We start from the raw sequence: 26,969 nt of genomic DNA on the forward strand, positions 1-26,969 counted from the left end.
ACTTTACAAATAACTTCAAGAAAAAGAAATTAATACCTAGCAGGACAGTGTAATCAATCCTTTTGCGCAGGTACCACCTGCAGCCACAGAGGCTACCAGCAGCCAGCACCTATTTCTGTTGCTCCTAAACGCATGTTTGAAAGGCATGATCCTATCTGCTGCTCTGCATCTATCAATCAATCATGAAACAAAAATGTGTTCCCCTCTCCTCGCAACTACAATCCCAGCCACGTGTCATCATCATCCCCTCCTCTTCACATACACATCACTTGTGTGGTGCATCAATTCCACAATGGAAAATTCTACCTACATTATCCCACCATCTTCATCTGCATTTATCAATAAATACCTCTGCAGATATACTCATCTCTCTGACCAGCGCTGCCTCAGTACAGGCAAGGCAAAGCACACTGTAAGGAAATGCTTTTCGCATTATCACAGGTATACATAGCTCGGCTCAGGGCTCTGGAACAATCAATACCAATTTTGGCACATCACTGGGATAAAGAGCCAAAGTTTAACCTCAGCAGTTCTATACTAACCCTAAGTTTCAGCTTCTGCAAAAATAAAAGGCATTTCCTTTTGTATTTACCTCAACACCACCTCTAAATTCCAAACTCACTTCAAGAAGTTAGGTGAGGTTAAAGCTCATTTTTTTTTTAAAGCTCACCACGTTAACAGGCAGAACGTTAGTTTTCTTAGTGGCTCAATTCTCAGATCAAGCATCTTAACAATAACGTAGAGAATGCCACAGACACCAATTTGTCTCAAGCTTTCTGATATTACCAGAAGCTCACAGCATTACTCACGTTTCTGTTGGTTTTATGTCTCATCGTCTCATCTTGCATAAGGAATAAGCATACAAATAATCTGTCTCCCTACACTTCCACAGCAGGCTTCAGCTATGCAGAGCAGGTTATTTATTTTTATTTTTATATATATATATTTATATTTATATTTATATATTTATATATGTATACCCAGTGGCAGAATAGACAAAATCTTGTTGCTCAAGTACGGGGACACTTACCCTTCCATCTACGTACTACGTCTGATGGGATTTTGTGTACCATTGATGCCATTTCCTCCAGACGTTGACAGGATACCAGTAAAGATGACAGAGAATTTTTTTTTTCATTAAGAGATTCTGGTGATGGAGTCTTGGTAAATTCTTCATCCAAACAAAAGTGTTTTGGAGAGCCGCACGATTCATATCTGTTTTCTGTTGCAAGAATTACAGTTTCACCTCCATTATGTGTTTGGTGCAGCTTCTCTTCACTTCCAGATGGAGTCTCTTCCAGCACTTCATAGATGCTGGACACGGACTGTAGATCTAGCTTCGGTGTTTCAGCATTTCCATGATTTTCTGAACCACCTGTTATGTATGTGCTGTCTGTTATACCAAAATCAGACTGTGAGCTTGCACTTAGGTTGAGACCTGCACTATAAAGTTCTGGAAGCGTCTCCTCAAGTATTCCCATGTGGGCAGATTCACAACTCATAGAAACTAAAAAGGGTTTAGTGTGCATCACACGCACTGAGGAACTCTGGCAGTGGTCTGAAAGTAGAACATTTGTTCTGCTGTTGTGTTCTGAACCAGTATCTTCAGTATTCATGCTCCTCTTTATATATTGAGAAGTATGTTCCTTTGGATCTTCTACAGAACTTTTGTTCAAAACAGTACATTTTAATTCTTGTGCTTCAGTTCTCTCACCACTCTCTTGCATTCCCGATGTTTCTGAAACTGGAGATTCAACGTGATCTCCGCTCACCTGCTTGTAAGGTCTGCATTCCATAGAACTTAATGGGGACTTGCTTTCTGACAAGGGAGGATCGAAGTCAGGTACAGGAGATGCAGGGACAGAGCACACAAATCTAGAGTCTGTTGCCTTCTGCATTGTAAGTCTAGCATCCACTGGCACTTCTATCATTACTTCAGTTTCGGCCAGCTCTACGTCTGATGAGCCCTCAGTCTCAGTAGCTTTTCTCCATGAGCTTCTAATTTCATTAACTAAACGGAAAACCAAGGTAAAATTTTAGTACTTTCATACTCTCAAATCAATCTGTTTTTCTTCTGTCCCTTCAGTAACGTAAGTAATCCAAGAAGAAAAATGTAGAGCTGCTTTATATGGTTTACGCTTTATTTTCTTCCTCAACACAAAGGGGATACTACTACACAGGAAATAACATCAACGTTAAATCAAATTCACAGTATTCACATCTTATTAGGCCTACATCTTATTAGGCCTTCTATGCTGTGTTACAGAGAGAGCCATTAGGATAACCTCCAGCTTCACTGAAATGACGACCTTGTCTTGTGTGGTGTGTACAATGTCAATGAACTAATCACACTTCTAATTAATGAGTATTGCAAAAACAAAGTTGTAGACTTACATAGATTTTCTGGAGTTCGGGGAATTTCTTTCCTTGTTAAAAATGGGTTCCGTGCCAGTAGGCTAATGAGATCTTCCATTGTCATTCCTTTTTCTTCACCACTCTGAGGCGACTCAGATACCACTGCTTTTGCAACCTGCAGGATGTTAGAGAAGGGCAACTCCTGAGAAAGCAAAATTATAACCTCTTTATTTCTGACAGTTATGGCTTGAAATAAATCCCATTCTCCAAATGATCTGAAGAGTCTGGAATTTCCTGACTCTTCTTCTATCATTTACTACCTAGGCTCACAATGACCACAGTGTCCTACAAACACAAAATGATGACTGGGGACTGAAACAAGACTTCAATTCCAAGTTCTCTTATCATCTTTAAAATGAGAAAACGTCCTCATATAGAATATATTCTAAGACACTAGTCAAGAACTGAATAAGCACGAAGACTAGAGCTGTATTTACGTAAGTAACACGTATTAGGATATGAAAAATAACTCCACCATTTCAGCGAAAAAGGCAATTTACCTTCCAAATCAAGCTGTGGCACATTTTACAGTAACCCTTGCCAAGAAATTCTTCAGTTATATCTTAAATAAAATACCTAAATGACAAAATACTTAGATTCCTGTTTAAAATTTCCCAGCCCCTGTTAAATATTTAACCTGCGTAACTTCAGAAACTAAAAGGACTGCTGAATTCTTCATATATGCAGCAGTTCATGGATTAAAGTATGAGAGGTGATAAAATCACACCACGATTCTGCTGAAAGTATTACTCACTTCACCATGATTTCTAAGTATAATAACTGCGCAAGTTCCATGCTTTCAGGGTGTACCTCATTGGGCAGTCACTGCTAAAACTTAGTGCCACTGATTACTATCTAGCAGAAAAAAATAGCTTTTGACATACGTAGATTACAAGGAGAATTTTATGATATAATTGGTAAACTGTTCTCTGAACTTAATGACCATTTATTTAAAAATACACAAAAAACTTTAAAATAGTTTTCCCTAACCTCTTCTGCCAGTTCTTCTGTGAATTTCTTAAGAGGGTCTTCTTTTTTGACAGGAGATTCTCTCTGGATAACATGATCATCTGCATTCTGCCATGTTTCTGAAATGGCAGATTCATCCCTTTCATCTTTTAAGATCTCTGGAGGCACAGGCTCTTCCTTCCCCTTCAGAGTTTCAGTATGCAAGTTCTGGAGGAATCACAGGAATTCTTAGAAATTTCAAACTCAAGTGTCAGAATAGCGGCATGAATACACCGCTGTACAAATTCTGAACAGCAATGGCCTGACTAGTTAATAAAAATATTTCAGTCTTGAACTCTAACTAAACACAAAATATTTTTACAATCCTATTTTAAGTAGCACATAAGTAGTGGCTGCAACAGTGTGTTGCACAGAAAACAGGTGACTCATCTGCAACTACCTTGCACACGCTACGCTACAGTGAACAACTGTGCAATGGACAACTGTATCTCCAAGCTGCTATTAGGCCATGCTATAGCCCTTAAGTTCACATACAACTTAAAGAAACATCAAATTCTGATCACTGCTCAACAAAAAGACTGTTTCAGCAAGCAGGGAATCAGCGAGACACTGTATGCTGTACTGGAAATCAGGTGCAAGTGCACCTACTTCCTACTGTCCTTTCCTAAAGCTTAATAAAGTCCCTGACAGTTAGCTTTTGCAGTTTTCCAGGACTGACCCAGATGCATACAAATAGTACTTTATAAAACAAACAAACAAACCAACCACACGCCTCCCCCTCCAAATACTAAGTCTAGGCTTCAATCAGTGTAAAATGCAAATCTAAGTTTAACTTCCTTGACAGGTAGGAAATTACTGAAGAGTAACCTTTCCAATTAACAGGTCTCTGTTTTCAGATGCTTCTGACAACTCCAAAGGCACTGAAGAGATCCCTGGGCGGCTGGGGGAGTGGAAAAAAAATTTAGAGACAAAGTAAACAAGTAGCATGCAAGTCTTAGTAGAAGGCCATTACATATTGTGCGCCCCGTATCTGTCCGTTACGATTTGTCTCAATTCATCCCGGTCATCAGAAGGCAATTTTACTATAGGGAGAACATGTGACAATTAGAGCAGATTTAGCCCTAGCTGTGTATCAGCCTCCCAAAATGAATGAATTCTGAAACTTTTTCCTTGATTATCCAACAGAAAAAGATGGGATTTTGTGACACATTTTTTAAACACCTCTTCTGTATTCTGCAATCAAAGGTAAGTGAAAAGTCTTCTGCAGATTTGATAATGTTCTTTTCCCTAGATACCCTTCCATTGAATGGCCTCTGGCATCCACAGATCTGTTCCTACATGAACTCACTGATATTTAACCTGGCTACCAAAAACCTCAGCCTTACCACTTCTGAGGAGCATAGTGATAATTGTATAGCTCTCCAAAATGTAAGATGCAGCCCGCACCTGTAGGATAGAACGTTAATATTTGCTGCTACCCGTCTTTAGAATCAAAAGCACACAAAAATCCATGCTGTATTAAGTCACTGGAGAAATCCAGGCTTTCATTGTTAACCCCTTCGACAACTGTTGAGACTCACATGCAACTACACCTACTGATGTTCTATTACAGGACAGCTTTCCTTTGCTAACTCCTTTTCTCTCCTAGTAGGCAACTTTCAAGTATCTGTAGGAGTCTTATTATGGTATGCAATGTTATTCGAGAAGTCATGAAACCTTCCTGGCCTAAGTAAATGACAAACAAGCCAAAAGGTTTTAAAATACCATTGGGTTGCATTCTGTTCTTTGCTGGAACTGCAGTAAAAGAAATTACAGAACAAAGTTATTTTAGAAGATTCATGCGAAAAGCATTGTTGCAAAGGTTTAGCACCGTAGTTCTGCTTGCAAGTCACATTTATTCGTCTCAGTTTGGATTTAGTTCTTTGGGGTTTTTTAAACACAAAAGAAGGGCTCTTGTCAACGTCTGTCCTTTTATTCTCAGGTTATCCTGAACATATATGCCTACCTCGATCCAATCTGAGAAACAGAATTCTGTTTTCTCCACCCACCTCTTAAAGCTAGAAAGAATGTAGTTAAAAGTGAGACAAAAACCTTGCAATGTGGCTGCTGCACATCCTGTTCAGCACCAGCTGATCAATCAGTCAACAGCTGCAGAAAGCGACGGTTACTTTAGAACCATCTTGCTAAATCAGGTGGATGTGACATGTAAGGAGTGGGCTACTGAAATATTCCACTAAGGATCAAGAGGTGCAATATATTCAACTCCACCAAGTATATTTCTAATTTTTCCCACTGCTTTTTCATCAATTTCTCATTAACGTCATACCATGTTGCTGGTGCTGCTGACTCATCTATCGTAGTTCCCAATGCCCCGTCATCCTTCTCAGAACGTCTTTCAGCAACAGAGTCACAAACATCTAGAAAAGCAAGTCAAGAGTGTTACTACTGCTTCCACTTTTTTTGCTGCGGCTTACCAGGTGACACAAGCGACTCAGACCACTTTTGTAGACTATTCACAGGATGGACTTTACAAATAACTTCAAGAAAAAGAAATTAATACCTAGCAGGACAGTGTAATCAATCCTTTTGCGCAGGTACCACCTGCAGCCACAGAGGCTACCAGCAGCCAGCACCTATTTCTGTTGCTCCTAAACGCATGTTTGAAAGGCATGATCCTATCTGCTGCTCTGCATCTATCAATCAATCATGAAACAAAAATGTGTTCCCCTCTCCTCGCAACTACAATCCCAGCCACGTGTCATCATCATCCCCTCCTCTTCACATACACATCACTTGTGTGGTGCATCAATTCCACAATGGAAAATTCTACCTACATTATCCCACCATCTTCATCTGCATTTATCAATAAATACCTCTGCAGATATACTCATCTCTCTGACCAGCGCTGCCTCAGTACAGGCAAGGCAAAGCACACTGTAAGGAAATGCTTTTCGCATTATCACAGGTATACATAGCTCGGCTCAGGGCTCTAGAACAATCAATACCAATTTTGGCACATCACTGGGATAAAGAGCCAAAGTTTAACCTCAGCAGTTCCATACTAACCCTAAGTTTCAGCTTCTGCAAAAATAAAAGGCATTTCCTTTTGTATTTACCTCAACACCACCTCTAAATTCCAAACTCACTTCAAGAAGTTAGGTGAGGTTAAAGCTCTTTTTTTTTAAAGCTCACCACGTTAACAGGCAGAACGTTAGTTTTCTTAGTGGCTCAGTTCTCAGATCAAGCATCTTAACAATAACGTAGAGAATGCCACAGACACCAATTTGTCTCAAGCTTTCTGATATTACCAGAAGCTCACAGCATTACTCACAGTGCTTTTATCTTTGACATTTTTAAGGCAAATGACCTTCCATTTGTAATTCTGTAGCCTTTCCTTTGCAGCTTCTAGCCCTATACTTATATACTCTCAGACTGCTGGAGCAGTGCTTTCAGCTTTTTAACCAAAAGGATCTTCTCCATCTTGCTCTGCACCTTGAAATTCCAACACATTTGTCTACTATGCCATTTTTCCTAAAAGGGATTGCAAATGAGACATGATTCAAGTCGCCTCCCCCTCCTTTTTCCACCGTTGCTTTGCAGCTTGTAATTTGTAACTCTACACTAGGGACAGTCAGCACTTGGTCAATAAGCACTACCCAGTAAAATACAATCAGCTCATCAGCTGATTAGAATGTGCAATATCCATGTCTCGCAGAGCCCAGCCCCAAAACTGAAAATGTCCAGCTACCGCTCTGACACAGTAGGTGCCAAAACCGAAAGCTGCTCTGTTGCTGGCCCTCACCTTCCCTTAGTGGCCTTGTAACAGCCCCACCAACACATAAGCTACATGCTTTCTTAGCCACAAAATATTTTAGCAGCAGAATATAGAGTGCCATTCATTAATGACATAGACTCAAGCAGATGTCTCATTTCTAATTAACACGTATCCTTTATAATTAGTCTTATGTACCCCCTCCTGGGATTGTTTTCAAGAAAGAACAGGTGAATGATGTCTCAGATTAAAGCGTTTCACATAACATTCTCTTAGTTTCTGTACCCTCAGGCATAGTCACCAGCCCCTATTAGTTATGCTCCTCTTTATACTGGCAAATCAATTAAAATAAATCACATTGCTTATAAAATCTTAACCTTGCAACAAAAATACTGAAGAGTCTTCACTAAAGACAATTCAAGTAATTTTCATAATAGAAATAAGTAAATAAAAGCACAGAACAGATAACTTCCCTATACAAAAATAAAAACTTGGAATTACAGCTACTTAAAAATTTTCACCGTTAAAATATTTTAATCAATGCCATGCATTGTTATAACAGTAATAATTTCTTCTCATCAAAGTGAGCTCTGATCAGCACTGTTAACCTAAAGACTGAAAGCAATCAACACAGATCAAACGGCACAATAACTGTGGAACAAGTATTTCAGAATGCACCAAGGAAAGATGCTTACCTGGGAGGACACCTTAAATTTCTTTTCCCAGCTGGACAATGAGAAACGTTTTATCTTTGTCTCTTTCTTGCTACCCCTCCAATCTGAAGCAACTGTTACTGTTAAGGTACTCCCTAGAACCCATGAATGAACCTTTGTACATGGAAATCTCTGTCAACATCTCTCATGCAAGAAAACAAAACACCAAACAACTCCAGCATTGTTCTTTTGCCGTATCAAAAACCTCAGAGAATCTCTGAGATAAGACAAGGTTGAAAAATGCAAGGCAATTGTGGCAAGAAGTCATTCAGAACCAAATTATCAGAGACTATCAAAGATACTTGCAAAAGCAAGCAGTCTTTTCAACTCCAAGTAATTTTTAACAACTGTGATGCGAGACAGGATGAACAAAAAGAAGCTTCCCCTGCTCACCCACCTGAAACTGAAAACAGATGTGGACTAAAGTCGATATCCTCATCTTCTTCTTCTGCAACATCAGAACAGGGTGGCAAAGCTCTTAATAAACCAAGTACCTTTCAAAAGAAAAAAAAATTAACACAAAGCGGCTGAAAAAAATCCACATATCGACATCAATTAACAGACAACTATTTACAAAAGCTTTTCTGCAAACCAGATTCAACATGAAATTTCTCTCTCTCTCTACTGAGTAGCTAGGTTAGGTATTATCTCAGATCCCTCTATCATCGTGAGTGTCAGAATGGAAATTACTGTTCATTCATCAAACAGATCACTTTAAAAAGTAAAAACAAAACTTAGCAGATGTTCACTGAATCACAGAATGGTCAGGGTTGGCAGGGACCTATGGAGATCACCTAGTCCAACCCACTGCTAAAGCAGGTTTACCTACAGCAGGCTGCACAGAATCACATCCAGGAGGGTTTTGAACATCTCCGGAGAAGATTTCACAACCTCTCTGGGCAGCTTGTTCTACTGCTCTGTCACACTTAAAGCAAACAAGGTTTTCCCCACATTCACATGAAAATTCCTGTGTTGCAGTTTGTGCCTGCTGCCCCATGAAAAGAGCCTGGCCCCATCATCCTGACACTTGCCTTGAAGGTATTTGTAGACTTCTCTTCTCCAGGCCAAACAGGCACAGTTCTCTCAGCTGGTCATAAGGGAGATGCTCCAGTCCCTTAATGATCTTTGCAGCCCTCCGCTGGCCCCTCTCCAGTCGCTCCCTGTCTCTCCTGAACTGGGGAGCCCAGCGCTGGGCACAGCACTCCAGGTGCGGCCTCAGCAGGGCAGAGCAGAGGGGCAGGACACCCCCCGCACCCGCTGGCCACGCTCCTCCTGATGCAGCCCACGCTGGCAGCGGCCTTCTTGCCCACCAGGGCACACTGCTGGCCCACGGGCCACTCGGTGTCCTCCAGGCCTCCCAGGCCCTTCCCCGCAGAGCTGCCTGCCAGCAGGTCAGCCCCAGCCTGTGCTGGTGCGTGGGGTCGCTCCCCCCCGGCGCAGGACCCTACCCCTGCCTTTGCTGAGCTTCATTACGCCCCCCCTGCCCCACTGCCCAGCCTGCCCGGGCCCCGCCAAACGGCAGCGCAGCCCCCGGGGTATCAGCCGCCCTCCCAGTTCTGTATCATCAGCAAATGTGCTGAGGGGACAGTCTGTCCCTTCATCCAGGGCACTGATGAATAAATTGAACAAGACGACTGGACCCAGTGCTGACCGCTGGGGGACACCACTAGCTGCAGGCTTCCAGCTAGACTCTGTGCCACAGCCGTCTGAGCTCTGCCATTCAGCCAGTTCTCCATCCACCTCACTGTCCACCCATCTAGCCCACACTTCCTCATCTTACCTATGAGGATGTTATTGAAGACAGTATCAAAAGCCTTTCTGAAGTCAAGGCAGGCAACATCCACTGCTCTCCCCTCATCTACCCGGCATCTTTCCAACATAGAAGGCTATCAGGTTAATCAGGCATGATTTCCACTTGGTGAATCCAAGGTGATTGTTTCTGATGACATTCTTTTCCTCCACAGGCTCCAGGATGACCTGTTCCATTACCTTTCCAGGGATGGAGGTGAGGCTGACCAGCTTGTAGTTTACTGGGTCCTCCTTTCTGCCCTTTTTGAAGACTGGAGTGCCACTGGCTTTCCTCCAGTCGTCAGGCACCCCTCCTGTTCTCTATGACCTTTCAAAGATGATGGAGTGGCTTGACAATAGCATCTGCCAGCTCCCTCAGTACTCAGAGATGCATCCCATTGGGGCCCATGGATTTGCATAATCTCTAACATAATCTTCCTCAACCAAGGGAAAGTCTTCCTTTCTCCAGACTTCTCTTCCCTCTGGGGTCTGGGAAACCAGAGGACCGGCCTTGGCAGTAAAGACTGAAGCAAGGCATTCAGTAACTCTGCCTTCTCTGTGTCCGTCACCAGGGCACTCACCTCATTCAGCAGTGGACCCACATTTTCCCTAGTCATCTGAAGCTCTTCTTGTTGTCCTTGACTGTCCCCACCAGATTTAATTCCAAATGTACCTTAGCCTTCCTCATCACCTTCCTCCATGTTGTACTACATCCCTATATTCCTCCCAAGTGGTCTATCCCTTCTTCCACATTCTGAAAAGTTCCTTCTTCTGTCTGAGGTTTGCCAGAAGCTCCTTACTTATCCATGCAGGTCTCCTGCCCCCTTTGCTCGATTTCCGGCTCATGGGGATGCACCAGTCTTCAGCTTGGAGGAAGAGATGCTTGAATATTAGCCAGCTCTCTTGGACCTCACCTGACTTTCAGAGCCCTAACCCATGGGATCTCTCCAAGCAGGTCCTTGAAAAGGCCAAAGTTAGCTCTCCTGAAGTTCAGGGTTGTAATGCTGCTTTACTGCCCTTCTTCCTCCATGCAGGATCCTTGAACTCCACCTCAACCAAGTCACTGCAACCAAGGCTGCCACAATCTTCATATCCCCAAATAGTCCTTCTTTCTTTGTGAAGACATGGTCTAAGTGCACACCTCATCGTGTTGGCTCCTCCACCAACTGAGCCAGAAAATTATCATCAACGCTCTGCAGGAACCTCCTGGACTGCATGAGACTAGCTGTGTTGTCTTTTCAGCAGATACCAGGGAGGTTGAAGTCCCCCACGAGAACCAGGGCCTGTGATAGTAAGGCTACCTCCAATCATCTGTAGACCTCATCAACTTCTTTTTCCCGATCAGGTGGCCTGTAGCAAACAGCCACAACAGTGTCCCACATGTTGACCCGCCCCTCAATCTTTACCCATAAGCCCTCAACTCATTTTGCATCCATCCCCCTAGGAAAAGCTCACTACATTCCGCTTGCTTCTCACACAGTTCAGACTGATGCTATACAAAAACTCAGTTTCCATGGGGAATGGACATGGACAAAACCAAAACTAATCAGCTTGCTCTTATGCTGATCTACTGTCTTGACAAGATGGTTCCATCCTCCATCTCAAATGAAGAACCAGCTGTCATTAAGACAAACGCATTTTTAAGAAAGACTACTTCATAAAGCGATTTCTGGTATATTGTGCTTTCTAATTCCCTAACCTTACATATAAAGCTTAAGTGTTGCAACGGAACACACCAGCTTAGATGTACATCCTCTCTCACTTTCATCCTTTCTCTTCCCTGAAATCAGATAAATTGAATGCTACTTACAGGACTCTGATCTAAGATTAAATTAAAAGGACACTGGCCAAGAAAGTTTTCCCACATCACTTTCCAGTCCTCCTGTTTTCTAGAAATAGATCCTCTTGTTGACAAAAGATCCTGTTGCTCTATTTTCACCCTATAACATATAAGCACGGAAAATGAAATAACACATCTGTTAGTGGAGAAAACAATGCTGCATGAAGATGGAAAGTATTACATGTTCCACTTACCCTGCAAAATCTTTGCTATGTATCAGTTTGTGCCTGCACTAAGAACTAACTGAAATTCACAACCTAAAAAGCAGCTGCTAGGTAGTCTTCATGTTTCTTACAGTGGAACTGGAAGAACTATACTAAAATACATATACACAATCAGATACACACTTAAAGTTCCCCTAAGCCAGTTTCAGATAAAAGTTTCAAAATCCCAGAACTGACTAACATAACAAGAAAAAAAAAAACAAAGTCAGACCACCTAGCAAACAAAGTCCCCAGGAACAAAGCCAAAAATATTAATGAAGCAAGGACAAAAAGCTGAAGTTACATAGAGAAAAATCTCAGTTAAACATTACACAGACAATCAAGACAACTGTATTTCCCCGAGTGAAAGGAAAAATATTGAACCAATATGTTCTCAGTATAAATTATATTATTTAAGAAAAGACTCAAAGGTAGAAAGACATGATCATTAGACTAAAGAACAGGGAACCACCGAAAATTTCCAGACAATTACCTGTTCGCTTCCAAATTCTGTAGTAGTTCATTGCAGAGCATAATACTGTTCTCAGTGAACTGAAGCAGATGACTTAAATCACACTGACAATGTTCATCTCTCAGTGCCCTCTGGGCTTCATTTAATAACTTAATGACTGTTAAGAAATTCAGGTTTTCAGCTTCATATATATTTCCTGTGCAATGCTTGAAGTACAGCAAGCAAGAAAAAAAAAGAATGAGTGAACAGCATCAACATCAGAAAGTTAAGTCTTCTGTAGTCAGAGCAGGGATACCAAGTTCCACTTTGCAATTTTGATTCGGTCCCTGATTGCTTAATTTTTCAAAAAATGCACTGTACATTTAAGCCTCCGGTTTGTTTTCTAGAATCAGCTGTTTGAAAGGAGCCTGTAAAGAAATATGAACTAAGAAAACTTCAATCAATGAGGTATTCTGTTTAACTAGTGTTCCAAAAGATGTGGCCAGCCTAAACAGCACCATATACTACACAATGGAAATAAAAGCTCATTAGTTAAAGCAATAGTTAAACTGATCAACCTAGCTTTAACATCTAAACAACAAAAAATCAAATACTGAGACAAACCTAATGATGCAGTTACTGAACTTAAGAGATTAATGGCTGAAACATAACCAATGCCAAACAGCACCATAATCATAACAAACTTTTACATACACATCACATATTTTATCCATCCTTAAATCATCTCTTATCATCTGTGAAGTTTTCTTTTCTTAAAGGTATCTAATTACACCCCTGGGGACTAAAAAAAAAAAACAAACAGTTTAAAAAGAAGGACAAAAATTACTTACTTGGCATCCATCACTCTTGACTCTGTCACACAGCAGCCTGGGAACACTGAAAACATTAGCTCCATCTAAAACGCACTGACCAGCACAATCTTCAAGCACATCAAGTACAGAATCCACTTCTTCCTTTTCTTTTTTCAGAGATGCAAGCATTTCTATTACAAGTGTCCACATACTGCGGACCTTAATAGGCAAGAAGGACAAAAACGTTACATTAAAATGTTTACCATAATACTTATCATTAGTATCAAAACTGCACGAAAGCAGAAGAAGGGTCTAGCGTAATCAGACATAGACAAGTGGAAATAACAATATCTAAGAATAAATGTTGCAGAAATGTAAGAAGAAATACAGTATGTTGCCATAGGACAAGAAAAATGCTCACCTTCTTTATTTTCTCAGTTCTATCAGTTTTGTTTTGGTCATGTTGTTCTGTCCTACAAGCACACGTAAAACAGAAGTTCAAGTGGTCTACAACAAAACTATAGTTCATATTTCATAAAATTGAATAAGAAATCAATCTTATATATGCTAACTTAGTTACACGGAAAAACACTTACTTGCAAAACTGCATCTTCAGGACTGCATATTCAGACTCTATCCGCTTTCTTTCTTTAATTAAAATTCTAGGAAAAATGTTAACAGATACCATAGATTTTTACAAAATCCCAAGTTTCTACTCTGCTATTCTCTGAATTCCTTAAAATCACTAAACAATCACGCTCATTCTTTCAAAATCTGTGTACTGAGGTAGGTTTGGAACAATGGGGGGAAAAAAACAAAACAAACAAACCAAAGCAAACAAAAAACACACACACACACAGAACACACAGAGAAAAAAAAGAAAAAAAATGGGGAAAAAAAAAAACAAACCGGGAAAAACTCAAAACCAACCTAAAACTTATTATCCTTGATTTCATTCACCATGACTTTGTGCAGAAAGACAGACAGGAAAGCCGCGAAGATACTTGCAAATTAAGCAATCAAGCTGTCACTTACTCTATTGCATAGGAAGAGCTTTTATTAGACCCAAGAACAACAGTGTACTAGAAACGTACATTAACAATACAAACCTCCAAATATATTCAGCAATTGTACAGTACCCAAATCCCTCAGTTTCAAAAAATCAGAGAACAGAATACTGGGGTACAAGCAGCTGGACCACCAAAGGTCTTCTGCCAAAGCCACAGTGCTCTTGTTAAATTTTTAAGCATGTAAAACCACAGTGGGCTGATTTTCAGAAACACTGGGTGCCTGAATCATGCTGAATTCTAAAGGACCTGCAGAGTTCTGATGCCTTGTTGAGAATGAAAAAAATACACAGAACTATGTTTTTTAAAGGGAACCACTCACGAGGTAAGCAAGAGCAGTAACAGTTCTGAAGCAGGGTGAGAGGAGATTCAGAATTAGAAATCACAGATGCTTAGGATACTTCAACCTCTGGAAATTATATTGTTGAGCCTTCCACTGAAAGCAAAGCCTTCAATTAAGTTACTCGTGGTCCTCTCAAGCCAAGTCTTGAATGTCTGCAGCAAAGCAGATTCCACCACTTTTCTGGGCAACCTATTCCAGTGTTCAATTGTTCTCACAAGAGATTTTTTGTTTTTAATCCAGATGGAGTTTTCCCTTAAGCACCTTGGGCCTGTTGCCTCTTGTCCTGTCCCCATACATCTTTATGAAGACAGTACCTCCATCTTCTCTACAACCACTTTTTAGAACATTGTGATTAAATCCCCTGAGCTCTGTCTTCCTCAGGCTAAAAAAAAACAGTTTCTACAGCTTTTACCCATACGTGTCAAGTTCTCCAACTCTGTGATCATTGTGGTCCTCTTCTAGAACCTCTGCTATCTTTCAATCTCTCTTCTCAACTAGGAGAACCAAAACTGAATACAGCATTCCAGGTATGGCCTTAGAATTGTCAGGTAGAATGAAATACACCTCTTGATCTGCTGGCTGTGCTCCTTTTCATACAGCTTAGGAAACTGTTGATCTTCTTGTCTACCAGGGCACACTGCTGACCCGTGACCCCAGCCAATCTCCCGCAAGCCTGGGCTGCTGTTGGGATTATTCCATCCCAGGTGCAAGACTTTACACTAATCTTTGTTAAACCTCACACAATTCTTGTTGGGCAAGTCTTTAAGCCCAGCAAGGTCTCTCTGTATAATGGCTCCCCATTCTAGTATACCTACCTTTCCTCACAGTTTGGCATCATTTGGAAGCTTGGTGGGTTTGCATTCAATTCCATCATCCATATTCCTTATGAAGACATGGAATAGTATAGACCCAGTATCAACCCCAGAGGAAACCCACTTAGGGTCTGCCACCAGTTAAAGACTTCAAGGCATTACAAAACTTTCAGCTCACCCCTTCAGCTAGGTTTCTGTCTTTCCAAAGATGACAGAGCAGTTCTGAAATGATGCCAGGTAAGTATCTCTGCATCCTTGGATGCATTCCCTTAGGTAGCAAAGGTTTCTGTATGTGAAGTTTGGACACATGAACCTCTGCTTTACCCTCTATCAGAGGTTTGTTGCTTCTTTCACTGTTGCTTCTTGGCACAGAGACTGGGCTACTGACCTCATCCATGAACACTGAGGGAAAGAAGGATTGGGTATTTCAGCCTGTGACACTTGTAACTTAACTTACCATTTCTGTCAGAAGCAGCCATAAATCCTCTATGAACTTCCACTTCCTAATAACATATCTATGGAAGACTTTTTTCAGGCTCTTGGAGATTTAGCTAAACTTTGACCTTCATAACTACACCACTGCACCCCTGAAAAATATTTCTCTGTTTATGTCTGGAAGTCAACCTCCTTCTCCATATTAAATATGCTGCTGCTTTGGTTTCTGAGCTTTATCACTAGCTAACTGTTTTAACCAGGTTGGTTTTTTTCCACTTAAGGCAATGGACCACACTTGAGCTTCAGCAAGGATTTCTGAATATACCCTAGCACCCCTGCTAGGGTATATTCAGCCCTTCTGCTTTCCACAAGGTACCTCCTAGCAGTTTCCGGGACAAGTGGAAATTTGTTCTTTTAAGTCCAGTGCCATTATTCTTCCACTTGACTTTCTCATGCTTCTTAGGATCTTAAGTACTATAGCCTTGATTGCAGTGACCATAAGGCTCCTGTTGGCAATTACATCTCTGGAAATTTCTCTTACCTGTCCCCAGCAAATTCAAAAGAGCACCACTCCTACTCAGCACACCCACTGATTGCATTACAAAGCCATCCATGATGCAATCCTGTTTCCCCAGATTGCTAAGGCACCACTGCATTGCCTTCCCAGCAAACACCAGGGTAAACTGAAGCCCTCCTGTCCTGGTTTCAGCTGGGCTAGTTAATCTTCTTAGTAGCTGTGGTTTGGATTTGGTGTGGTGAGAATAATGTTGATAACACACTGATGTTTTTAGCTGTTGCTAAATCATGTTTACACCAAGACAAGGACTTCTCAGTTTCTCAGGCTCTGCCAGTAAGAGGGCTGGATGGGTACAAGAAATGGGGAGGGGACACTGCCAGGACAGCTGACCTGAACTAGCCAAGGGCATATTCCATACCTAAAAGGTCATGCTGAGTATATAAACTGGGGGGAGTTGGCCAGGGCCAGCCGAGCACTGCTGAGGGACTGGCTGGGCATTAGTCAGCAGCTAATGTGTAATGGCCAGCAAAAATGTTGTGCATCACTTGGCTTTGTCCTTTTGGATTTTGTTCCTCTCTCGCCTTCTCTACTTTTCATTGCAATTGTTGTTGTTATAATTCTTACTATTGTATTTCATTTTATTATTAAATTGTTCTTAACCCACGAGTTTTAACTTTTTCTCCAATTCTCCTCCCGATCCCAACAGAGGAGTGGGGAAGCAAGTGAGCAGCTGCATGGTTCTTAGTTGCCAGCTGGTGTTAAACAACTTTGTGGTTGATGCTCAACATGGGGCACGAAGGGTTGAGGTAACGACAGATTTGACTAGTGTGTTAAAACAAATTTCTCATAAGTATCTATATTTGTTGAATAATCACTCACCACAATGTTGATTTCTTTGCTCTAGAAGTTGCTGCCCATGATCTCAGGGTTGTGTTACGTACTTTACTTGCAGAATGTGGTCCCTGTTGTGCTGTTTATTGTCCTTGGAGCCTGGACAAAAATTATCATTGTGTTGTACTATATAGTGCGGGGTTCTGATACAACAGGACTTGCTGGTTATGAAATTTGGTCTGTGTACTCAGTTACCATCCCCTTTGTACTTTGGGACTCATCCAGCGGGAACTATTATTAGTAAATACACCTTTTGCCTTGTCTCCCGTGGAGGAAAGAGACACCCTTCCACATCTTGCCCTTCCCGCCACGTTAATTACAGTAGCTTTGAGAACACTGAAAATTTTTAATATTCTTGGGATGCTGAAACCAGCATGACCCTATTGCTAGGAATGCTAAATGTGTTCCTGGTCTTAGGTTAAACAACTATTAAGAATACCACACAGAGATCTGTTGTCAAGTTGGATAGTTATGAGTGGAAAGGCGTGTGGGACATTATGGGCAAGTACCTAGGACAGTGGGCATCTCCAGTGTTTCAGAACTTCACCCCTGAACAAGTGCAGAATCGGGGAAAACTAACAAAATATTTGGAAGTATGTTACCACCCTGGCAGTTCCAGAGAGGCACAAAATACTGCAACGTGCTGGGGCCTAGACCATGCCTACCAAGTCCTGTTGAATGCTATTCAGCACCCTCAAGGGCAACAGAAAGTCTCTGGATCTGACGGTAAAGTGACAGGCACTGCAGCTACGCGAACCCCCACAGCAGACACTGCAGCTGAACCAGAGAACCAACCCATGCTGCTATCAGTTGCCCCTATACACAAGAAGAAATGGACAGAAGTGTCAGCTTGTTTAGCAAAGGAGGACAAAGCAGGGCCATCCCAGGAACAGGAGGAAGAGGCAGAACAAGAGGTAACCACTTGATCTCTATCCCTGAATGAGCTGCAGGATATACAAAGATTTTAGCCATGATCCAGCTGAGCAAGTTATCACCTGGCTACTTCGATGCGGGGATAATGGGGTCTAATAGTTTGGAATTAGAGGGTAGGGAAGCCAAGTAGCTGAGGTCACTTTCTAGAGAAGGGGGCATTGACAAGGCAATTCGAAGAGGGACACAAGTCCTCAGCCTCTGGAGTGTCAAGTGTGAAGGTATCTCTTCAAGGAGGACATTACATGTTGCCCAGGCAAGTGGACTGCAATAGAGAGGTATCCAGTACCTGAGGGAGTCAGCCATGAAAGAGATAATTTATTATGACCAGGACAATGCGCAGTTACCCACAGACCCCAACTAAGTCCCATGCACGCAACCCATGGGCGGAAATTTGTATGGAGCACACCATCACCATATGCCAACTCATTGGCAGTAATAACCTGGAAAGATGAAGCACCACTGACAACAAATGAAGTGGCTCACCAGCTCTGGGAATATGAAGGGAACATCTCGACCTCCCTTGTCTCAGCTATCCAGGAACTGGTCTAGCAATTCAAAAAGGATCGATCCTACTCCCCACCTGTACAGATCCACACCTCACCTACTAATAGTAAGTGCCCTTCTGCTTGAAAGGGAGAACATAGGAAGTACACACCACAGAGTACGCTGTGGTTTTCCCTGTGGGACCATGGACAGGACATGAGGAAGCAGAATGGAAAACCCACCTCAACCCCGAAGGCATGGGTACATGAATTGCAAGGAAAAATCAAAAATAAGGGTTCTTGCAGGAAGGTTGCTGCTCCAGTCTCCAGTGGGCAGTTTCCCACAGAGTAGAAGAACTGATCTTACTCCTGATCATAGGGAAAGGAATTCTAATCCACTTTTACAAGTAAGTGGAGAATCCTGTGACCAAGACTAGAGGGGCCCTGCCTCCAGCCAGGTGGATGGAACAGCCAGGTTTACCGGATGTGGCTCTGATGGCATGGCACATCAGGCCCATAGGAGTATAAGGCTTTAGCAGATACCAGTGCACAGTGTACCCTAATGCCATCAAGCTATGAAGAGGCAGAATCTGTTACTGTTTCTGGAATGACAGGGGATCCCAACAGCTAATTGTATTAGAGGCTGAAACAAGCCCAGCTGGGAGTGAGGGCAAAAGTACTCCACTGTGACTGGCCCAGAGGCTCTGTGCATCCTTGGCAGAGACTATCTCAGTAGAGGGTATTTCAAGGACCCAGAAGGGTACCAGTGGGCTTTATGTATAGCTGCCTTGGAGACGGAGGAAACTAAGCAGCTGTCTACCTTGCCTGGTCTCTTGGAGGACCCTTCTGTTGTGGGGCTGCTGAAAGTCAAAGAACAACAGGTGCCAATCACTACCACAATTGTGCAATATTGCACCAAGACTCCCTGATCCCCATTCATAAGCTGATTCACCGACTGAAGAGCCATGGAGGCATCAGCAGGACCCGGCTCACCCTTTAATAGCCCCATATGGCCAATGCAGAAGTCTAACGGAAAGCGGACGCTAACAGTAGGCTATCGTGGCCTGAATGAAGTCACAACACCACCGAATACTGCTCTGCCAGACATGCTAGAACTCCAATACGAACTGAAGTTAAAGGCAGCCAAGTTGTATGCCACCACTGACTGATAACACAAATGCTTTTTTCTCAGTCCCTTTGGCTACAGAGTACAGGCCACAATTCACTTTCAGCTGGAGGGGCATCTTAATACACCTGGAACTGACTACCCCAGGAGTGGAAACACAGCCCCGCCATCTGCCATGAACGGATCCAAGCTGCACTGAAACAGCGTGAAGCTCCCTAACACCTGCAATATACTGAAGACATCATCATATCGGGTAATACAGCTGAAGAAGTTTTTGAGAAAGGGAAGAAAATAGTCCAAATCCTTCTAAAAGCTGGCTCTGCCATAAAACAAAGTAAGGTCAAGGTACCCGCACAGGAGATCCAGTTTTGGGAATAAAATGGCAAGATGGACACCATGACATCCCAATGGATGTGATCAACAAAATAAAAGCAATGTCTCCACCAACTAATAAGAAACACAAGCTTTCTTAGCTGTGACGGGTTTTTGCAGAACGCACATTCCAAATTACAGTACGATAGTAAGCACTCTTTATCATGTGACCCGGAAGAAGAATGATTTTAACTGGGCCCTGAGCAACAACAAGCCTTTGAACAAATTAAACAGGAGACGGTTTAAGCAGTAGGTCTTGGGCCAGTCCAGACAGGGCAATATGTACAGAATGTGCTCTGCACCGCAGGTTGGGAGAATGGCCCTACCTGGAGCCTCTGACAGAAAGCATCAGGGGAGACTTGAGGTCGACCGTTAGGCTTTTGGAGCTGGGGATACAAAGGATCTAAGGCTCGCTACACTCCAACTGAGAAAGAGATATGGCCACTTACAAAGGGATTCAGACTGCTTCGGAAGCGATCACTATTGAAGCGCAGCTCCTCCTCGCACCTGTTGCCTGTGCTGGCCTGGACGTTCAAAGGGAGAGTCTGCTCTACACATCACACAACTGATGTTACGTCAAGTGGGTCATACTGATCACACAAGCTCAAACAGAAAATCCCTGTCATTCAGGAATCTTGGAAGTGATCATGGACTGGCCAGAAAGCAAAGATTTCAGAATATCACCAGAGGAGGAGGTGATGTGCTAAAGAGGTCCCATCGTATAATAAATTACCAGAAAATGAGAAGCAGTATGCTTAGTTTACTGATGAGTCCTGCCATGTTGTAGGAAAGCATCAGGGGAATGGAGCTGCTATGGAGTCCTCTACAAGAAACTGCTGAAGAAGATGAATTGAGTCAGTTTGCAGAGGTTAGACATTGCTGAACAAGAAAGGTGGCCAAAACTTCTGAATAGTGAAAGCTGTACCACTTATCTAAAGGATGACGCACCTATGTTTAGTTAAAGTCGGGGGATGTCCAAAGACCCTTACTGCAACATGACGGATGCACAGACTGCTAAGTCCTTGGGTTGGTTATCTTTAGAAGGGACATTTTGTCTTATATTCCTATTGTACATGCAACGTGGCGAAGATGGAGACTTTAAACATGACCACTAAGGAATAGAGTCTGCATAGAGACAACTCCTCAAGGACATTGTCCAGGCACAGATATATTAATGTTGTTAACTTGAAGATATACTAGGTCCTTGAATGGAATGTGCTAATAGTCCAGGTGTAAGATATGTCAATAAGTTCCCGGAAAGTTAATGAATAGACATAAGTGACTTGTATAAAGAGGGGGCTGAACGGTTCCCTCAGTATGCATGACTCTGGTGGAGCGATCCCCCATGCATCTGGCGCTGCCGAATAAAGATAACCTCCGCTCGCCTGAATATTGCTGACTGATTCTTCAAATCGATTCACCTCTTAGACTGACTCATGGATGGTGGCAGATGCCCTGTGAGGGTGGTTGCAATAATGTAGGCAGAGCAACTGGCAGCACAAAGGTAAACCCATCTGGGCTGCTGCATTGTGATATTGTATGAATTCACTGTAGGATAGAATAATGACAACCTCAATGTGTATTGTGTTTGTCAACATCTTGTAATGCTATCCTGTTATCCGCCGGCACCTTGTGAGGCTGTCGACATCCTGTTATCTGTCGGCATCCATCCCCTGTGTGTTGTGTCTGCTGACACCTTGTGAGGCTGTGGACATCCTGTTACCTGTTGGCATCTTAACACCCAAGGAGGAAAGACAGATAGCAAGAGCTGATTGAAAACAGCCAGCTCAGCATTTTCTGGCAAAAGGTGAAAAGTACACCTTGAGGAAGACCTACGGCCTTCCTCCCAAAGACCACCGCCCACGTCCCGAGGACCCCTCCCCACAATTCATGGAAGAATTTGCACAAGCACAAAAGACTGATAAGCTAATTAACGTACGAAGCGAGAGTAGGCGGGTTTAGGTAATGACTATGTATAGGCGTTAATTGAATAGTCATTGGTTTATGGTATAAATATAAGATAGTTAGTTACTTTGGACATGCACGTTAGGCGGAAGGATCCCCCGTGCATCCAGTGCTGCCAATAAAGGATACTTAGTCATGAAGAAATTTTGACTATGTTCTTTAAATCAATTGTGGCAAGATACCGCTGCCGGGGTGGAGAACCTGGTTGTGAAGGTACACCAAATAGATGCTCACACACCCAAGTGTCAGGCCACTGAAGAACATCAAAACAACCAGCAGGTAGATCAGGCTGCTAAGACTGAAGTAGCTTGGGTAGATCTGGATTGGCAACATAAAGGTGAATTATTTATAGCTCAGTGGGCCCATGATACTTGGAACCATCAAGGAAAAGATCTGACATATAGATGGGCTTGGGATCAAGGGGTGGACTTGACCATGGACAGGACCACACAGGTTACCTGCAGGAGGGGGCCTGGAAATCAGGACCATAAGTAACAATCAGTTAGCTGAAAGGAATGTGCTTGAACTTGTAGGCCACAAACCCTGGGAGGACAAGGAATGTGAATAGATAACAATCAACAGGATGAGTCATGCCAAGAAAAGATAAGGGAATGAGGAACAGATGTTGCCAAGGAGAAGTAACATGTGGCTGTTAATTGATGACTGTAAACACTTAAAGTGTCCTTTGTTTGTAGCTAACCAGTCAGGGATTGCCTAGTATGTAATGCTTAGCTTAAAGAACCAATCTGTTTAAAGCACGCAGCTTCTGAAAACATATATAAACTTGTGATTGCGTACAATAAATCGACATCTTGCTTGCATCAAGCTACGTCCCGTCTCTTCATTCGCCGCAGTTACCTATGAATGTGAAACCTGCACTGCAATTAAGCAAGCCAAGCAGTTAGTCTCTGATACGAGGGGCAACAGCTGAAATATGGGGAGGCCTGGCAGACTGACTGTATCACACTCCCACAAACGTGCCAAGGCAAGCGCCATGTGCTTAAAATGATGGAAGCAACCACCAGATGGCTGGATACTATCCTGTGCCCCATGACACTGCCTGAAACACTGTTCTGGGCCTTGAAAAGCGAGTCTTATGGTGCCATGACACCGCAGAAAGAATCAAGTCGGACAACAGGACTCATTCCCAAAACAACCTCACAGACACCTGGGCCAAAGGGCATGGCATTGAGTGGGTATATCACATCCCCTATCATGCAGCAGCCTCTGGGAAAATCAAATGATACAACAGATTGTTAAAAGACTACACCGAGAGCAACAGGTGGTGGGACCTTCATACGCTGGTATACACATTTAGCAAAAGCCACCTGGTTAGTCAATGCTAGAGGAACTGCCAGCCAAGCTGGCCCTGCCCAGTCAAAGCTTTTACCTACTGTAGATGGGGATAAAGTTCCTGTAGTGCACCTTAAAAATATGCTGGAGAAAGCAGTCTGGGTTACTCCTACCTCAGGCAAAAGCAAACCCATCTGCAGGATTGGTTTTGCTCAAGGACCTGGATGTACTTGGTGGGTAATGTAAGAGGATGGGGAACTTCAATGTGTGCTTCAAGGTAATTTGATTTTGGGTGAAAACATTCAAACTGTGTTATGTTAATTGTTACAAAACACTGTATATTGACACTTCCATATACTTAAGGCGTCCACCTCTGCCATTCCGGATTTGAACATCTGAAGCTGACTTCCTTCCAACTGCCATATTAACCAGGAATGAATTTTGATGAAACCAGACCAGCACCGTGGTGATAGAATCAGAACTGGCTTTAACATGCAACAATCCCAACACCTCACACCATCTCTCCTGCCTTGAAATTTCAACTGTTACGACAGAACGAGCCCAGTATCATGGACCAAATTAATTCAATGGACTTTTAGAGGGATTGTCCATCCTTATATCAAAGCACAGGGAAGGTGACAGTGTTGGAAAGTCTAGCCTGACATAAATGGTATGGAATAAGGGGTGGATATTGTCCCGGGGGGGATCTGGCCAGGGCCTGCCAACTGCTGCTCAAGGACTGACTGGGTATTGGTCAGTGGGAGGTCAGCAACTGTACTGTGCATCACTTGGGTTTTTTCTAGTTTTGCATTTTATTCCTCTCTCCCCTTCTTTCATTTTCATTACAAGTGGTGGTGGTACTATGATTATATTTATTTTTATTTCAATTATTAAATTGTTCTTATCTTGACCCATGAGCATTACCTTTATACCCCATTCTCCTCCCTATCCCAACAGGCAAGTGGGGAAGTGAGCGACCAGCTGCATGGTTCTTAGCTGCTGACTGGGGTTAGACCATCCAGTCCTGTAAACAATCCCACTCAAGTTCTGTAAATTCCACTGATATATAACCCTGTGTCTGCACAGGAAGTTCTCGTTATTCCTTTTCTCAAACAAGAATGAAAATAGCACAATTTTGGTAAAGTAGCTAAGGATTATCATGATGGTTCAATCCCAGCTAGCAACTAAGAAGTCACTCGCTCCCTCCCGCCGCAGTGGGATCAAGGAGAATCAGAAAGGTAAAAGTGAGAAAATCTGTTGGCTGAGATAAAAGACAGTTTAATAGGGAAAGCTCAACACGTAGGTGTTCAGCCATCTCCAGGAAAGCAGAGCTCCATCACACATAATGGTTACTTGCAAAGACAAATGCCATCACTCCAAACATTCCCCCTTTCCTTCTTCCCTCAGCTTATATACTCAGTATGATGTTCTATGGTATGGAATATCCCCTTGACCAATTCAGGTCAACTGTCCTGGCTGTGTCCCTTCCCAGTTTCTTGTGTTCCTCCAGCCTTCTTGCTAGCAAGGCCTGAGAAACAGAAGTCTCTGACTTAGTATACAAACACCATTTAGCAACAACTAAAAACATCAGTATATTATCAACAATTATTCTCACAGCAAATCCAAAACACAGTACGGCATCAGCTACACCAGTTACCAAGAATATTAAGTTATCTCAGCCAAACCCAGGACAATGATGTAAATAAAATGTGTCCCACAGTGGTTAAGCAAAGACTAAATGTTTCATCTTGAGACAGTTATATTCTAAGATGTGACCCTTCAAATGTTAAGAAATCAGTACTATACATGCAGAGCTCCCTGATCATTTTTAATGCCCAAGTAACCACATCTTCCAAAATCCAGCATCTCCTAAGTGAAGAACTAATTTATTTAGACTACTATGCTTCACAAAGTCCCTATACACAGCAGAACAGTCAATTAAGGGAAGTAAAGGAGGAAAAAATGGGGAGAAGCTCAACAGAATTCATGATGTAAAGCAGATGCAGCCTCCTCAAACCCTTTTAAAAACACACACACAAAAGTCAGCTTTTATGAAAAGACTCCATTTCTTTAAATGCATTACTTACTGTGCTTTCTCCTCATATTCCTGAAGAACAAAATCTTCCCTTTGAAAAACTGTCAGAAGTTTATTGTATGCAACTCTGTGTCTTACATCTGCCATGTACATATACTCAGGGCTCAACTCTACAGCAAAAGGTACATCAGTCCCTAAATGGAAATTAATGTTTGGATTAATTACATCATTTGCTTTTAGCAAATAGACAGCTTCCTAACCTACCTAGTTTACATAGATTCACAAATCAAGAAGCCCACTGTCTTTTTTGACAGTTCTTTCTGTTGTATATATTTTCATTCCCTCACTCTCACACCCTTTACCTATTCTTTATGTTACCAAAACAATACAAGATGACTAGAATGGACAGTTCTGATCTTCAGAATTCCCCAAGTTGTAAGAATATAGTATAGTGATCCAGTACTTTTGGACCAAACCATTGCTTGTATGGGTAACAGCGTACAGCATTACTCAGATGAATCTTGAAGCGAGACCCATAATGCAATACAAAGCAAACCAATCTGTATCATTCTATCAGTAGTAGCTCTGTGCAAGCACACAGAACCCTGTAAAAGATTTTGAACTGAGCAGTCAACTCAGAACTACTTAGTGCTCTTGGCATATATTAAAGACTTGATGGATGCACTGTCAAACACAACAAATTATGCATTTTTATTGTTTCATTACGGCTTACCTACAGAGTCATTTTTCAGCTCCTTAATCACTACACGTCTTGCCAACTGATAGAACATATGAATGAGCTTAGGACCAAGAGGAAAACTAAATACAGAAGCTGGAATTTGTAGAACACAGCCTTCATCTTCATCCTAGAAAAGTTACATCAGTTTTAAACATAAAACTAACCTAAGAAATAAAGCCTAAACAACAGCTATCAAACATTTAGCTGAGTACCAAAATACTGCAGCTTATTCGCTATCAAGCCTGACGCAAAGCTAAACTACTTTGCCACCACAGCTGATATTTTAACTCCAGTCAGCAAAAGAGACTAGAACTTTTTCCATGTTCCCCCACCATCCCTAATTTTGCATGCAAAAGACAGTTTCAACACAAAGACTGAAATCAGTGTTGGGTAAACATTAGAAATCTCCATCCTCCTAACCCCTCACAGGTAATCCCTACTTTTGAAAAAACACTCAAGTTTTCTTTCATATTTTCTACTGAAGTCCTTAATCAGTGTACTTTCTTCTGGTTTTATCTTACTCAAAGGTACTGCATTGTTGGCTTTCACCTTGTCCACTGCTACGGAAAAATAAGCATTCCAGTACATAAAGACCTGATTTCTAGAACTGTCATTAAAAGAAAAGGCAGCATAAGAAGATAACGTAATAACCAGTGATACCTTAAGCAATCAGTGCTTGTCTGTCTCTTTTGCTACAGAAAGTTCACTTTAAACTTTAGTCTGAAACCGCTTTCACAATAATGAACACCTTCCCAGGCAACCTAAGCAAACATGTCTCAAGTTGAAGAAAATTATTCTCACCCAGAGCCGAGGAACCCTCCACACCTCTGTTTAATCAAATACCATTATCCTGAAGCAAGACACAGCAGTTTTAAGACCAAAGATTAAGTCTCTGTCATTCATCTAAATTCCACCATGCCACAATCTTTTCCTCAAACAAGTCTTAAGATAAACCATGTGAAATAAGACACAAGGTAAAACTGAATTCTTTAGTAA

At 42.2% G+C, this 26,969-nt stretch overlaps 1 protein-coding gene and 1 non-coding gene across 13 annotated transcripts in view; both read right to left on the reverse strand.

Annotated features, from left to right (window-relative positions):
* HAUS6 (HAUS augmin like complex subunit 6) overlaps positions 1-26,969 on the reverse strand; it is a 40,068-nt gene that overhangs the window by 10,080 nt on the left and 3,019 nt on the right. For 7 of the 12 annotated variants that reach the window (XM_055699844.1, XM_055699840.1, XM_055699839.1 and 4 more), the window contains 13 exons: positions 25,968-26,100; positions 25,287-25,428; positions 13,560-13,625; positions 13,385-13,436; positions 13,003-13,182; positions 12,194-12,378; positions 11,468-11,597; positions 8,267-8,363; positions 5,711-5,801; positions 4,252-4,324; positions 3,406-3,591; positions 2,395-2,557; positions 1,031-2,011 (listed from right to left, as the gene is read on the reverse strand). In XM_055699844.1, coding sequence (XP_055555819.1) covers positions 1,031-2,011; positions 2,395-2,557; positions 3,406-3,591; positions 4,252-4,324; positions 5,711-5,801; positions 8,267-8,363; positions 11,468-11,597; positions 12,194-12,378; positions 13,003-13,182; positions 13,385-13,436; positions 13,560-13,625; positions 25,287-25,428; positions 25,968-26,100 — 2,479 coding nt within the window. The remainder of the gene's footprint in view (positions 1-1,030; positions 2,012-2,394; positions 2,558-3,405; positions 3,592-4,251; positions 4,325-5,710; positions 5,802-8,266; positions 8,364-11,467; positions 11,598-12,193; positions 12,379-13,002; positions 13,183-13,384; positions 13,437-13,559; positions 13,626-25,286; positions 25,429-25,967; positions 26,101-26,969) is intronic. The other 5 variants (XM_055699845.1, XM_055699847.1, XM_055699837.1 and 2 more) reach the window with 4 other exon arrangements.
* LOC114016347 (small Cajal body-specific RNA 8) lies at positions 4,398-4,527 on the reverse strand. The gene has a single exon (XR_003560757.1). It is a non-coding gene; the product is annotated as a small Cajal body-specific RNA 8 (non-coding RNA).

This window comes from Falco cherrug, chromosome Z (assembly GCF_023634085.1).
Source record: "Falco cherrug isolate bFalChe1 chromosome Z, bFalChe1.pri, whole genome shotgun sequence".
Lineage (NCBI taxonomy): Eukaryota > Metazoa > Chordata > Aves > Falconiformes > Falconidae > Falco > Falco cherrug.